The sequence below is a fragment of the Sceloporus undulatus genome, chromosome 1 (genome assembly GCF_019175285.1).
Source record: "Sceloporus undulatus isolate JIND9_A2432 ecotype Alabama chromosome 1, SceUnd_v1.1, whole genome shotgun sequence".
Classification (NCBI taxonomy): Eukaryota; Metazoa; Chordata; class Lepidosauria; order Squamata; family Phrynosomatidae; genus Sceloporus; species Sceloporus undulatus.
In genome coordinates, this window is record NC_056522.1 from 61,804,656 (window position 1) to 61,821,192 (window position 16,537).

Genomic DNA, 16,537 nt, shown 5'->3' on the forward strand with positions numbered 1-16,537 from the left:
TTAGGTGAGTAGTTTAATTATTTCATGGTCATAGTCCTATACACAAGTGCTTAAATCTCTTTGGCTTCTTTGGGCCTTACAAGTACTGTACATGGGATTGCTCTGCATAAGATAGTCACCAGAGTATATCACATATTTAGATGTAGCCTTTTCAGCTTGTATGAAATAAAAGCATCTTGATTAAGGCAATGCCAACACAGAGATGGGAAAATTAAAATCCTGGTAAATCTAATTCCAAGAGCAAGATGCAAAAAAGAGCTTGGTGTTCTTATTGCACAGGGTCTGACAGAAAGCAAGGCAGCTGAGAATCGTAACATGAGTCATGGAGCTGGAGAACATACAGTGGTGCCTCGGGTTACGAAATTAATTCGTTCCGCCGCCGCTTTCGTAACCCGAAAAGCATTCGCAAGCCGAAATGCCATAGGCGCTAATGGGGAAAAGCCGCGATTTCGTGCGAAAAAGCTGAAAAAAGCACCAAAATTTTTTTCGTAACCCGAAAAAACATTCGTAACCTGGAACAATTATTTCCTATGGGATTTTTTCGTATCCCGGAAATTTCGTAACCTGGGTATTTCGTATCCCGGGGTACCACTGTACAGACAATTCTGAAGCTGGAATTGAAGGCTTTTAAGCTAGAGATTTCACAGCTCCACCCAGGATACAGCTGAAGGCTAGTTATCCAAGGAAAGATCTTGGAATGGGTCTTATTCTTAAATAACCCTTTCATCATGAAGAATTATTTATAGGCGGAGGCCCTGCTTAATCCAAGGGCTGCTCCATTCTTAGACATCTGTGTTCCATCTAACTAGAAGGTAACAATGCTTTAGCCACTATGTCAAAAATTGGCATCTGAATCTTGAAATAATACTGTCTCTACTGAGGGCCCAGGAGCAATCTGGTCTGTCATCCAGCCTCCTGAAAAGTATTTCCAAGATGCTCAGATTGTAGAGCTCTAGGCCTTTCTCTAAAGAAGATTCCTCAGAGAGTGAGGTTTTCAGAATTCTCAAGCCTCTTGGAAGAATATTGTTTATTAAGCTATTCCGATTCTACTGAAATGGTGCAGGGCTTATATCTAGTCATATAAACATATACTGCCTACAGATTATGTCTTGGAAATTAATTTTGCATTGTGAATTTGACAGATTGCTATAGTTACTAGTGTGATTTAATCATACCTATTCCTAATAATATATAAGAAGTGTTAAATGGGAGACTAATTTCTAACTGTGGTTTTAGTAATAATCCTCAACCACCCACCACCCCCATTTTTAAACTGACATCTTTGGATTTAGCTATTTCATCTTGTTGCTTGCATTGAGATAAAGAACATTTTAAATAGGCACTTGAGTTAATGGGAGAGCACACATTGCTGGCTAACTTGATCTTCCTATAGCTTCTGATGACTTCAGAAGGAGACCACTGCTCAATAATAAAGCAATATTCTGCATGCTCATATATCCTAGGTCTGGCTCTGATGTTTGTTCAAGACGATCTTGTAGCCAGATTAACCAGGATCTCTGCATAAGGCCCTGAAGAGCTACTTGCCAGTCAAAGGAGACACAGATGGATTAGATGACAGTTGACACCCATTCTGTCTGTCTTAATATACACTGTTTTATATATACAAAGTGAGTTCAGTGTGACAGTTACATTTAATTCACATATACACTGTCTTGGGAGTAAATACTGTGCTATCATCATCCCCAAAATTCATCTGTCATTCATATCAACATTGCTTAGAATATGGTATGTCACCTGATACCCTGAAAGGACAGGTTGAAGAAAAACTGAATCACCAGTTGTACATTGAGAAAGAATTTGATACACACATCTTCATAGAGAAACTTGAAGCAAGAAGACAAACTCTGTTTCTTACTGTCATGGAAACAAGAAAGCCAAACAACACTGAATGGGGTTTGCTTTTCTGATACATACAATTAATATTGTGTAGCTGCCTTTCTGTTGTTCTAGTGTGGTTTTCAGCATGAGGGAGTATAAGGAATTCTTGTAGTACTTGACAAAAATTAAGTACAATTCATAAAATGCTTTCCTTGTTCCAGTTCCTTAAGAATGAGTCAAAGAGGTTGTGTTAGGGTTCATACTTAGAATATCCTGAAAAGGCATGCCAGTGTTCACTCTGTCACAGTGTAACTTACAACAGAATTTAGATGTATGTAGTTACAGGCATATCTTCTGAGCTCTGCAGACATACTGCTCCATGAAATTAAGCCTAAATAGTGCCTTATCCCACTGGGTACAATATATTCAAAAGCATAACATCTGCCTTTATCTTTCTTGCCCCCTCCATGGAGGAATGGCAAAGCAGACCACTTTATCATACTTGTGATGCTCATCCATGGTTGTTTTAGAAATAAGTTGTTTTTCTCACTTTTCTCATATATAGTATCTTCAAATTGTTAAGTGATTCCCAAATCAAAGGCAGAGTACATTTATTTGAGATGAAAGAGCTCTGGCTAATTTTGCTGTTTTGTAATATATATGTATATTTCCATTTGCTAATACACAAGCAAAGCACATTCTTAAACAGCAGTTGAGGAACTCCTACACATTGCTTCTGCAGAGAAGAAGGCTCCAACCATTGCTATGACAGATTTCTCCTCCTCTCATTCAAGCTTCAGGTCGCTCCTCTCTCACTGTGATCCTGCACCCATTATTTAGTGAAAATAAACCCAGAGGATGCTTTTAGGTGAGTATTGGGCAATTTTTTGTGTCTCACTACTATGGCAATGATATATATGACTCAGAAATAATACCAGCAATAACAGGGAGATGGAGTTTGAAGAACCATGCAAGTGGAGGAATATCCACAGTGGAGGTTCACAGTGTGTGCAGGTTAAGCAAGGAGAAGAGACAGCCAGATAACTGTTCAGAAGTACCTATACTAAATAAACTACACAGCCTATATAAAAGTGAGAGTTGTGTCGTATAAAATAATTATAACAATTTTACTGAGAGTGTGGGAATCCATCTGATGCCCTTTGTTCTACCCTGACAATCCCTAGATGTGTTTGACTCTTAGCATTCCCAGTTAACAATTCAGTTATGAGCTTTGTGGTCCATGGGGGGGGGGGGGAGAGTGTCAAGATAAGAGGAAGGTACCTTTAAAAGGGCAAAACCTTTTGAAGGTGCTAATAACAAAATTTTCCACCTTAAATTCAGCAGTGACAACCTCCATGCCACACTCTAAAAGCCCTCACCATGTCCTGGACCTAGCATATTAAATAGCAAATTTATGATAAGAATTACACAATCTTGATTGTTAGTGTTTATGGTAGTGTATTAATATCCCAGTTTCTAATGTTTAATGTTATCCAATTAATCTTAAAACCTAACATTCCAGACTGTTGTTTTCCCATCACTTCTTCTGTCTATGCACATTGTTATTCTTGTGTGCTTTCAAGTCATTTTCAATGGTGACCCCAAGAAAAAGCTATTATGGTGGTGTTGGGGTGGTTATTTTTGGCAAGATTTGTTCGGAGGAGGTTTATCATTGTTTTCCCTTGAGGCTGAGAGCATGTGACTTGCCCAAGTTTACCCAGTGGGTTTCATGGCTAAGATGGGAATCAAACCTTGGTCTCCAGTCATAGTCGAGCACTCAAACCACTATGCCATGCTGGCTCATCTATCTTGCATGTACATACACAAAAAAGACAAGACAAGGAAGAAAGCATATTGCATGTTCTATAAAGCATTTTAAAACAGTCTGACCTTTTTGGAATAGCAGGCTACATTTAGCTGAGACAGACACATCACAGTGGGGACAATATGTGGTCAGTCCTGCCCCTACCAGGATATCTGAAGGAATACCAGACAGAAACACAGCAAAATGCATTGCATCTTCAGCATGTAGAACAGGAATATCTGCCAGACAGCTGAAGTGAAGAAGCCCAAAGGAGCCAAGAAAGAATAGGGAGAAAGCTATAGACAGAGCTGTATACACTTCAGCTCTCCTGGTTTGGCCTGGACAACATCCCTAGTTAATCCTGTACTATCCTGCTTTCTCAGATGTTTTTAAAATATTAGATGGCTCATCCACAAGTGAAGACAGTTTCTGAAATCACTGAGTTTACACTTCTTTTGTTTTGATTTTATCTGCATATTAATGGTTTTACATCCAAACCCTTAGAAATATTCCTGATTTCCCTCTCCCCATCCTTTGTGTTCTCCCTTGTGTTCTTTTTGCTCTCATATCCAAAATGTGGCTGTATTTGCACTACAGAAATAATCCAGTTTGACACCACTTTAACTGCCATGGCACAATGCTATGGAATTCTGGGAATTATAGTTTGTTGTGACATCAGAGCTCCAGTTCCCAGAATTCCATAGCACTGAGCCATGGAATTTAAAGTGGTGTCAAATCAGATTATTTCTGCAATGTGGATGCAGCCTCAGACAAACGTTCAGTAACCAATTTTCCATTGAACCCTTTTTATTTATTATTCAAAAATTATAGTTAGTGTTAAGAGTGCTTTAACAATATTACATTAGTTAAGCATTAGAATAATTTTATTTCATTGTTAGCATTTCTCTTTCCCTCAATTTATCTCTGTTGAATCTGGGTCTTGGAAACCATTGTTGTATTTCCTTAAAGTGATCATTTTAGCAAGTTCCAGTGCAGCACAAACAGCCATATAGAGCAGAGGTACATTTCATTTTGGAAAATACTGGTTTGATTTAAACTGATGTGGGAAGTGGGAATTAAAAGTCCCTGGCAATACTAGGGGTTCCCAGGGAATACTTTGGGACAGGGAAAACATCTTGCAGATCTCCAAAACGAATTGTAAATTCAATTTACATAGGAGCAAAACCTGGGACTTTCAGAGACTTTTTCTTGTCTGGAGTGGCTTGTTGTTGAGCCTTAGGGTAAACCACAAAGGTTTCTGTGTCTGAGCAGGTTTTTCAGTTTCAATTCCTAATTAACATTTGCTTAGCATTTTATTACCTTGTGTTAAAGCGTACTTGGAAGGCTTCATTTGAAAGAAATATTGAGTCCTGCATTATAACACAATTCACTATAATACTTTAATGTATTATTCAATAGTTACTGGAAATATTAAAAAGAGTAAGTCCTATAAGATCCAGTCAGATTTGCTTCTTCCTAGGAACAATGAGCCTCTTTTAGCACTGGTAACTTTTTATTGAGCCCATTTGGTATAGTGGTTTGAACGCTGGACTACTGTACAACTCTGAAGGCCAGGGTTCGAATCCCCATTGGATGATCCAGGGCAAGTGACATTGTCTCCACCTCAGAGAAAGGCAAAGGCAAACCCCCTCTGAACGAATCTTGCCAAGAAAACCCCATGATAGGTGAATTTTAGGGTCACCGTAACTGAGAAACAAGTTGAACAAAAAAACTTTTATTGGGCTACTGCATCAACATTAAAAAGATATGTGTGTTTTGCAGTTGGATGCCTGTTTGAACTTGTACCTGTCATGATGAGATGGATTCCCTAGCAAGGCACAGCTAACTACAGGCCATCCATCTCATTTCTTGCCATTCAACTCCTTTTCCTGCCCTCTCTCTAATAACACAGCAGCTAATTTCCCCACCTCTTCTCAGTTCAGTCTTATCAGCCAGAGGACTTTGAAAGTTGTTGGTATTTCAATAGCAGTGGTTCAATACTGTAATATACTATATAACAAATGGGGTGGGCAAAGAGCTGAAATAGATTAAATGGCTGTGTTTGTATAGCCCACCACCATGATCCTGATTCATCTTATGAAAGTGGAACAGAACATCTGGCTGTAAAACTTATAACATTTTCAACTTCAGTCCAATAATCCAATGATGGAATATTGAACTCTGAAAAATTAAATATATGTTTATACACTTGCAGGATTTCAAACTAAGAGTTCATACTGTTTTCATAAGTGAACACTTGGACTTGGCTACAGTTGACAATTGTCTCCTGCCTTTCCATTTTGGATGCAAGATGAGCTTCTAGCTCAACCTTCCCTTTTATAACCCTGTGCCTATGGTCAATTTGGTTTGGGGCCAACTCAGTCAGTTTAGCCATTCCAAGAAGTTGCAAAAATATAATGTCTCGCAATGTTGCAGAATATTTAGCAGCAGCTGTTGGGTTGCACATAGCTGCTTTCCTGGTGTCCCACCGCCAAGATTCCTTACATTCCTTGTGCTTTGGGGGTCAGCCATAATGTGAGAAACGGTGGTGGCAATCTCCTCACAGTGGCTTTGCTATATCCACACAGCCCTGCAGTCAAGAGGCAAAGAAAAGTTACAACCCACTGAAACTGCAGAGCAGGCCTGCACAACATATGGCCCAGGGGCTGCATGTGGCCCACCAAAGGATTTGGGTCAGTCTGTTAAGATACGGAACGACTTCAAGGCTCCTCTGCTGCTTGGCCTTCTCCTGAGGAGAGGGACACTTGGAGGAGGAGGAGGAAGGGCAAACACTTGCTCTTCAAGGCTCCTCCACTGCTCTGCTTTCTCCTGAGGAGAGGGCCAGGCAGAGAAGGATAAGGATTGAATTAATATTAACCACATGCATTATTATTATTAATTACTAATAATTAATATTAATTAATTAATTAGTATTTAATTAAACCCCATCTGTGGCCCAAAGAAGTTTAGCCTATTTTAATTTTGGCCCCTTCCTACTGCCAAGTTGTGCAGGTCTGCTCTAGAGGAAGAAGTAGTGACGAGCAAAAGGCTGACGAAGAGCCCAAGCTTTATCATGCTCTCTCTCTGTGCGCACACACACATATATGCCCCACTCTTCTTTGCATGCTGTTGTGCATTATGACTGTTCTGAAATGGCCCTGTAGCAGCCAAGGAAACTGTCTGCAAACCTTCTGTTATCATACTCTTCGTAGTGGAATGATACTAGTAGTTCAAATAATAAAAGATAACGTACCTTTCCCTCATTCTTGTATGTTACATAAAGAGTATGAATTTATTTCCGTTTAAACAATACTTTGGTAGAACTGTATTGTTTAAATTGATTTTATAATTGTTTAAAATTGTAGAATTTGTTTATATTATAGTGTTTTTAGCTTCGTTGTGTTTTATTGTATGTGTTCTAATGCGCCAGACATTGGTGAAGAGGACTTTTTTGTCATCATTATTCATTTTGAGCATGAATTTATATTTATAGTCATGTTTTTAGCTTTGTTGTGTTTTATTGTGCTTGGCTGCGCATATTCTAATGCACTGGACTTTGGTGAAAAGGGCGTATGACTAAACTGTATTGTTATAGTCGTTCACTTTGAGGATGGATTTCATATTCATAGACGTGTTTTTTAGCGTTTGCTTGGCCATGTCCTCCACTTTTCTTGAATGCCCTCCATTTTGAGTATGACCAAACAGCCTGGGTTTACATTCATGGGAGTGTTTTTAGCTTTGGTTGCATCGCGTCCTCCATTTTGTGGTGCCTGGCCCTCTTCTGCGGCGAAGAGGGCCACTGGAGCCACCCTCCTCAGGGTCTCCTCTGAGGTGATAGAACCACAAAGACTCCCTCAGGGCCCCTTCCGGGTTGCCATCATCTCCCACGACGCCCCGCCCACCACCTCCACAGCTAAGCCCCGCCCTCTCCCAACATCACCCGTAGACCCCGCCCCTTTCGACATTCCCTCCAATCGCCACTTCCCCTCGGAAACCCAGCCCCGCCAATCACCGGAGCCAGAAGCCATCGCCACGGCAACTCAACCCGACCAATCGCCAACGAACCCGCCCTCCTTCCTCACTTAGCCAATAGCCAGGCTCCTATTCAGAGCGCTGTCCAATGGGAAGCCGCGACGGCGCCGAATGGAGAAGGCTCGCCCAATGGCCGGCCGGATTTTCCTTCTCGCCGACCAATGGGGAGCCACGCTGCTCTAGGGCTTGTGCCACAAGAGCCGAGTTAGGCCAGACCCGGCGGCGGCCGCCGTTGTTCAGGTTCCCACCGGGGCAGAGGAGGAGGAAGGCGCAGAGGCCTTTGTGTCCCCGCCGCCGCCGCCTTGTGCTCGGCCTGGCGGTGCCTACGGCGGCGCCGTCCCCCCCTCGCGGGGGCTTTGCCTCTGCCGGAGGAGGAGGCGGGGGAGGGCGACGGGGAGCCGGATTAAGCAGCAGCAGCAGCAGCAGCGACGCCGCCCGTCCGTCCGCCCGCCCTTCCTTCCTTCCTCTCCCGCTCCCCAACACCATAGGCGGCTCAGGCGCCAAGATGTCCAACCGAGTGCTCTGCCGGGAGGCCAGCCACGCCGGCAGCTGGTACACGGCCTCAGGTAATGGGAGGAGCCCCGTCGCAGCCTTCCCTCGCCCGGGAGCGGAGGGGGCTCAGGCTGCGGCCGCACTGAAGGAAAACCCGGTTTGAGAGACTGGATTGTTTCCCCAGTGTGGCTGAGGCAGGGAGCGAGGAAGGAAGAGGGAATGCGTGTTGCTCTTGGAGAGGGGAAATGGAGGCCGAAGCCTTCCTGTTCCCTTCAAGAGGAAGCTCTGGGCGGCGAAAGGGAGGAAGGGGAGGTTGTGTGGCCCCAGAATGGGGGGCTCTGGGGGGGGGAGTGGGAGAAAGAGAGAGCGGCTCAGTACCTTTCAGCCCAAGTTTCAAACGGTGCCCAGGCCCTCTGTGCCCGGCTCAGCTTCCTGCTTCTATTGTGGGCACAGACAGATCTCCACACCGTTAGGGTTCATGGAGGAGCCTTGCCAAGAACCGCCCCCCGAAGGCGAACGCCTGAGGGGCAACACAAGGCCAGGGAGACCAGGCCTCCTCCTTTCCCCCAGGGCACGGCCTACATTTCAACCTTCTGCCCCAAACGCCCTCCATTTTGAGCACAATCCAGAAGCATGGGCTGATATTTATATGATCAGGATGAGCGGGTCTTCCCCTTCTTTCCCAGCCATGCCCTACATGTCAGTCCTCTTTCCAGGAGGGATTGCAAAATGCTCTCCATTTTGAGCACGACTGAGAAGCCTGGGTTTATATTGCTAGGCAGGTGCCCAGACATGTCCTCCTTTTCCATCAGAGGTCCTCCATGCCCACCTTCTGCCCAGGAAGGATTCCCAAATGCCCTCTGTTTTGAGCATGCATTTATATTTCTGTGTGCCTTTACCCTTTATTTGGTCAGGTGCTACTTGTTCTCTTGAGTGTCCTCCGCATGATGGGTGCCTGGTCCTCCTTTGCGGTGAGGACGTCTGGTCACCCTGAGAGAGAGAGAGAGAAGGGAGCCTGCTTCGCCCTCCCTTCATCTTTGATCTGGACCAGTGCTTCATGTGGAGGCCTCTTCCTTTGCCCCTTTCCCTCTCTCTCTCGCCCCCACCATGCTCTGCCTGCTGAAGCTGGATCCCCAGCTAGGCTCCAGGGGATTTGAGAAAGAAATCCTGCTGCATCCGGGGAAATCTCTCCTCTCCCCCCCCCCCCCCCCCTTACCCCCCCCTTGCGCAGCCTGGCAGCCCCTTTCCCGCAAGGTGCCTCTCAAAAAGGGGGGGGAAAGGGGGAGCCAGGGAAAAAATGGTTTCACGCAGAGTTAAGGAACGGAGGGAGATGTGAATGAGTGGGGGTCATTTAGGGTAATGCCAGGGAGGGTGGGGTGGAAGAAAGGGATGATGGGAAAGCAGCAGTTGTAGCTCCGGATCCAGCTAGTAGGCATCTTCTCGCCTGTCGTCATCTCGCAGCCCCAAGGAGCAGTTTTATCATGAAAAGGTTTAAAAAACAAACAAACAAACAAACACACACCCAAAATAATGCTCTGAGATAAAAACTCAAGGACTTAGTGGTTGTGTGGCCATTGGGGGAAAGAGCTTTTCTGAACCATCGTTTGCTTTTTAAAGCCATACGGACGTAGGAAATGTGGAGGAGAGTTATGCTTTTAGCTGTGCAGTGAGTGTACAGTATAAGTCAGTTGCTCTCCAGTGCCATCTAAAATAAGAACAGATAAGGCTGGAACAGTTGTCAGTGTTTCTCCCCTTGTGTGTCTTCTAGCCCACTGAGGAAATAGTAGTGTGTGCAGAAGTGCCCTCTGCAGGATGGGATGGGTACATTCTCAAAAACAATTTTTTTCCTGTGTGTACCTCATGCAGCAACCATAGTTTTTCTCTGCCTCCAAACAACTAACAAAAGAACTTAACGAAGGAGGAGCAAAGACATGAAACCAACACATCAGTAGAAGTATAGTGTCTAGATCAAGGGACGTAATAGTGCTACTCCATTCTGCCTTGGTCAGACCTCACCTGGAATACTGTGTCCAGTTCTGGGCACCACAATTCAAAATGGATGTTGAGAAGCTGGAGCATGTCCAGAGAAGGATGACCATAATGGTGAAGGGTCTGGAAACCTTGCCTTATGAGGAGCGACTTGGGGAGCTAGGTATGTTTTTCCTGGAGAAGAAAAAATTAAGAGGTGATATGATAGCCCTGTTTAAATATTTTATGGGATGTCATATTAAGGCTGGAGCAAGCTTGTTTTCTGCTGCTCCAGAGAACAGGAGCCAGAACAGTGGATTTAAATTACAGGAAAAGAGATTCCATCAAAACATTAGGAAGAGCTTCCTGACAGAGCTGTTCAACAGAGAAACACATACTCCCTTGAAGTGTGGTGGAGCCTCATTCTTTGGAGGTCTTTAAACGGATACTGGATGACCATCTCTCAGGGATGGTTTGATTGTGGGTTTCTGCATGGCAGGGGGGTTGGACTGGATGGCCCTTGTGGTCTCCTCCAACTCTGATTGAATGTCAGTAGGCTTAGGAATTTCACTCTTAATTTTACAAATACCATATATAGAAAGAATGTATAGCAGAAAGCTTGATAAGCATATAAATCTTGCAGTGGCTATTGGCTATTTGTACTATGTATATTTAGAACCTAGAATGCTAACCTACATGATTCAGGAGTTGTGATGGAGTTGTTTCTTGTGATGGGTACTTACTAGGCACCTAATAGGAATTGTGTAGACCCCTGGATGCTTGGCTTAATTTCTTTTGGGCCACCTGTACTGCACTTTGCCCTGTCCATTAAGTAATGAGAAGAAATCTCTAAACATTCAAAGCCCATTGATTTAGGAGATTCCACAAATCCTCTCACCAGGTGCAAACATTCATTCTTCCCAGCAGCACAAAGATCCTGTCTGCTGACTTCTCAGGGCATTGCAGCTAGCATCTTTCTTTCAACACATTCTTTATTAAAATGTTTATATTCTACCCTGTATCAGAAGTGTGTTTGCATACAGATAGTAAAACAACAATTTAAGGTAGTTTAAAACAATGTGTGTGTATGTGCCTTCAGGTTGCCTGTCAAGATACAGTGATCCCATGAATTTCTCATAGAGTTTTCTTAGGCAAGGAATATTCAGAGGTGGTTTTGGCAGTTCTTTTCTCTGAAGTATAGCCTATAGCACCTGGTTTTCATTGGCTATCTCATCCAAGTACTAACCTGGGCTGATCCTGCTTAGCTTCAAAGAACAGATAGGACTGGGTGCCTTTTAGGATATGTTCCAAAGCAATATAATACATTTAAAATAGGAGTTGCAGCCTTTTGCATCGTATTGTTGTAAAAGAATACCATGTACCCTGAGCCTAGTCCAAGGAACTCAAATCCCTGCAGCATATTTTCAGCCTGGAATTTTCCTGGTGGCAGATTCCTTGGATGTGTTGGGAAAAATTGAGGAGGGAGCAAGCTTGTTTTCTGCTGCTCCAGAGAACAGGACCCAGAACAATGGATGCAAGCTACAGGAAAAGAGATTCCACCTCAACATTAGGAAGAACTTCCTGACAGTAAGGGCTGTTCAACAGTGGAACACACTTCCTCGGAGTGTAGTGGAGTCTCCTTGGAGGTCTTTAAGCAGAGGCTAGATGGCTATCTGTTGGGGATGCTTTGATTTGGATTTCCTGCATGGCAGGGGGTTGGACTGGATGGCCCTTGTGGTCTCTTCCAACTCTATGATTCTCTGAAAAATAGGAAAGACAACACTCCAGAATCCTGTCAGCTATGAGAACAAGAGGAAAGAGGTCTGGGCTGCTACTTCTCTGTCTTCAATAGATCTGAGAAACCTATAACAGAGTAGTGTGTTTTTCTTCTTTTTTAAAAAAAAAACCCTATAGCTGGCTCTCTTCCTTCATGCAGTTACATGTTTTGCATTTTCAGTGGTTTACTAATAAAGTTGGGGTCATTTCCACTAGAAGCAGGATTAAGCTTCCCAGTACATGGACAAGCTTAGAGTTGGGGAGTTGGAAAAGGAGAAATCTTATTACAGCAACATGAAATGAATGGAGCACATTAGTCTCATCTCCAAGTTCTTTGTGCATATCAGATGTCTTGCAGGGGAATTTCAGAGGTTGTGAAGATGGGCAGTTACAAGTAATGGGTGGCTACTCAGTCAGATTAAAATTCTGTGACTAAATTAAAATGATAATTTCCTCATAGTAGAAAGCAAATGTCTTTTTTGTGAAGTTGAAGATTTCACAAGATGTCAGTCACAAATGCTGGTGAAACATCAGGAATAAACTCTTCCAGAATATGGCCACATAGTCCGAAACCCCCACAGAAATGTCTTTTTTCTGAAAGCAGAAGCCAAATTGGATAAAACAGAGTCTGCACATTAGTGAAGCATACAGATGCTTTCCATATGTCCTGGGCTAGCTGCTGGATGTGGAACAAGAGAGAAGGGGTACAAATAGTTGAAGCAATGGAAAGTTATACTGTTTCCCTCTCCATAGTATGGCATCATAAAATCAGGGTGCTGAGCAAACTGCTTGAGTGCTAGTGTCACAAATCACAGCCTTTGCTTGGTAAAGGAATTGATTTAAAATTTGTTCAGTCCTTCAATGTACTATTAAATTACCAAATTTGTTGGATATATTACAGAATAAAACATTCCCTACTCCTGGGAGTTGGCAGCAAGACCAAAAAAGAAACAGAAAGACTGAACAGTCTGGCTAAACAGGTTTGTTAGACCTGCCTGCTTACTTTACAGAAAAACCTTACATGATCTTACAAGAAAACTCATTTGCAAGACAGTTTTAGTGAAGCAACTGCTTATTACCTGTCATACTATAAAACAACATGAAAGGTCAAATATTGTTCTGACAGGAGAGTCTTGTGTTTGCTTGGAGAGTTTCACATTTGTTGTGGCCTGTGCTTTCATAAACTAGATACCAGTTCATTAGGTGAATGAAATTCAGATATAAACCAGGGGTCCACAGGAAGCAAAATATTGAATTCATGACAATATATAGCTTAAAGATATACAATGTAAATGCAGTGATCACTCGACTCACAACAGCTCTAAATGTTGATGATGATGACAATGATAACTAAGTTTTCTTCATTTGAACAAGCCCTACTTCGTTGGATGTTTTGACTAATATACCAGAACCTCAAAATAGTATTTTATGGATTTGTTTAAACAATTTAGATTGGAAACATTCCAGCAAGCATACAAGGATAATAAAATACTGTACACAGTAAAACTGACTACTACGAAAGTACATTTTCTGTGAAATAGATGGAAGGCAGGCCAGCATACAGTTAAATTATCAAATTTATATCTAAAAATTAAAATGGTTGGACCATGTGGAATAGCAGAGGTAAATGGTTCTTGGCTGGAATTACATTTTGAACTGCTTAAAATTTGAGCTGAATTTTTCCTTTCAGGTTTGTATAGTACAGTATTGTAAAAATGAACTAGCACACTGTGCATTTTGTACTGAAATTGGAAGAGACTTGAGTTAATTTACTGAAATAAGAACCTTTTCAGACAAGTTTTTATCAGGTTGTAAAAATGCAGCATCTTGAATGACTTCATTTTTTTTACAGTCATAATAGTGTGCTCTGAATCTCATCCCCAACCCCAAAAGCTGAATCTTTTCACAGTGTGCTAGTTCATTGCTAATCTTTTACCCCCAGTCTTACTGCTAATAGTCTCTAGTTTGCAGAAATGTCACCATATGCTATTAAGTATACAAAGAAGGAACTGCTCCATCAAATATATGGGTATGAAATGTCTCTGTTGAGGGCATGGTAATGAAATCTCAGGACTTTCATTTGTGTAATTCTGGACTGCATTTGCCTAGTCCAGGAATAACTGCTGTACAGTTGAGTCCTCTATTTTTTGCTAGCTTGCCTGTCCATACATACCTATATTAGTCATTTGTTACACAGCAGGGGCCTCATGGGAAGTTCCTTTGAATGTGCAGCCTTGCAATCTGGATCCCTGGGAGTGGTTCTTATTCATCACAAATAGGCCAGAGGTTATAGTCAAGCCTCCATAACAATTCCTTCTGTTATTAGGCCTGGGAATGTGCCATAGCTTTCGTAAAGGTATTTACCATGCATCTTAGAAACTATTGTGTGGTATACAATTTATTAAAATAAATACAATAAACAGTATGATACTCCTCTATAGAGGCTTCTGTATTTGTGCAGTATGGAATAAATTGATTGGATTATGATCTGAAATAAAACACAATCTCACTGATTTTTGGCTGCAGATTTTAGGTGGACGCTAAAACAGGACATTCTGGAGAGATTACTGGTGGTCTTAGATCCAAAGCCCCTCTGTTCATTGAAAATGGAATAGGTACTGTAGTTTCCTCCCCACTGAAACAGATAGGGACAGGTAGAAGAATTAGATTGGAAAATCGCCAGAGAATCCTACATGAGTGGGGAGATCATACCTTACCTTGTGTCCAATAAGTCACAGGTAGCCCACCATTAATTCCTTCTGCCACATCATTTCCCCTGATTGCTCTGCTCAACAAATGGCTTTTACTGTAATCCTGGAAGCAATTGCTAATGAGTAAACTGTATAGAACATAGTGGGGGTACTTCTAAGAAAACTGCATAGGATTGTGCATTTTGTGTTAGTCTGTCTTTGCCACAAAATCCTCTTGACAATATAAGGAACAATGTGTTTATGGTGATGAACATTTTATAAGCAACTGTATACTATATGCTTCTGTCTACAAAAGAACATACCAAACATAATGTGATAGATGTTATAAACTAACAACGTCTGAGAATCCCCCTGCCCTTCTAGAAACCAGATCCAAGAATTATGACAGCAGGGAAAGAACTGAGATCTTGGTTAGAAAGGATTGGCAAATCAGATAAAATCTTGGATGGACATTAATGCTTTATTTATATAGATAATTTTTATTAATTGAATTCATAAATCTATAAATTAGTCATGGTTGGGCCATTAACAAATAATTTATACAGCTTCCAACAATTCATATTTAACTTTGCTTGTTAATATTTCTTGATGGACCCTCACACTTCTTACAATACTCATCTGCTTCTTTTTTTCAGTATTATCCTTATGTGCAGTGTGCTTTCATATGTATATAGAGTTTAAAGTAGTTTGCTAATGAAGCAATCCTTTTCCAAATGTCTTGGCAGCAGTATCTCTGGACAGAAACTAGTTGTACCAGGCAACACATCACAGTGTTGTGAAAGCATTGGAGAGGGTACCGACTGGAATGCAAATTCTCTCTAAGAGAGTGCTGTTAAAGTTTGTAGCACTGAATCTTTTTAAGGAGAAACTCTTTTGAGAAAGTTGAAATATTGCAGGGATCAGTTGGAAGATAGGAATTTCTCCTGATTACAGTGCAGATAGAAAACTTCCTTCGTGTAAGCCAACTGGAAACTACACTCAAACCCACTCTGAAATATGGAGAAACCCATCTATGACTTTGCTTGATCTTTTGTTCTTAACCCTGGTATAAAAACTGCCAATGTCCTGAGAAGGGAAGCCACTGCCCATCCCTTCTAAGCCTGCTTAGTATTGTGTTAACTCCAAGCCCTAGTTCGCAGTAATGCTGAGTATGCTGAACAACATGCAAGCTCAGCTGGTGCTCCTGATGTCCTTTACATGCTGGGTAACATATCTGTACCAGATGTTTGTCTCTTATGGTTATGCTTCTTGGCTAATCAAAATTACAGGAACTATAATGGATGGAACAAGTGAGGAGTCAGTCAGAGTGTGAGACCAATGATATTCTTGTTCTTCAGTGTGTAATAGAAGTTGCTGTATAATTATTTACTTTTCAGTTTAAAAAATTACCTGTTTTTTCTGTCATGACATGTTTGTCTTGTGAGTAATTTGTACTGTTCAGAGCAGAGTGGGCAAAGTAGAGCCCATACAAATCAGATTATACCCTCCACCATCTAGAGGTGTTTTAGGATTATGGGGCATCTTTTCATAAACAGGAGTGGTTTCTGTACACTGTCTTGCTGGGGAATAGAAACCTCTCCTTGGCCCTTAACAGGCCAAGAATGTCACAAAATCCCCCAGTGGCCCCAAGAGGGTACAGGGATCATTTAAAGTTAATTTTTTCTTAAAGCTAAGAGTGTGGGGGAGATATGCCCCCTCCATATATGATGAAGGATGTATGTAGCCCCATTTAGAGTGCTGCTTTTCAAGCTAAAATGAAGAAGTAAAATGACACAGAAGCAATCCTGAATGTGGTTTGTTGGGGGTATTTAAAAAAAATTCTCTTTGTTTAGGACCTCAGCTGAGTGCACAACTAGAAGGTTGGCTTTCCCAAGTACAGTCTACGAAAAGACCTGCTAGAGCCATTATTGCACCG

At 42.1% G+C, this 16,537-nt stretch overlaps 1 protein-coding gene across 1 annotated transcript in view; it reads left to right on the plus strand.

Moving 5' to 3' along the window:
- Window positions 1-7,862: 7,862 nt before the first annotated feature.
- Window positions 7,863-16,537, plus strand: part of MEMO1 (mediator of cell motility 1) — a 28,012-nt gene continuing 19,337 nt past the window's right edge. Inside the window, exons 1-2 of the mRNA XM_042452390.1 lie at window positions 7,863-8,241; window positions 16,455-16,536. Coding sequence (XP_042308324.1) covers window positions 8,181-8,241; window positions 16,455-16,536 — 143 coding nt within the window. The 5' untranslated portion in view covers window positions 7,863-8,180. The remainder of the gene's footprint in view (window positions 8,242-16,454; window position 16,537) is intronic.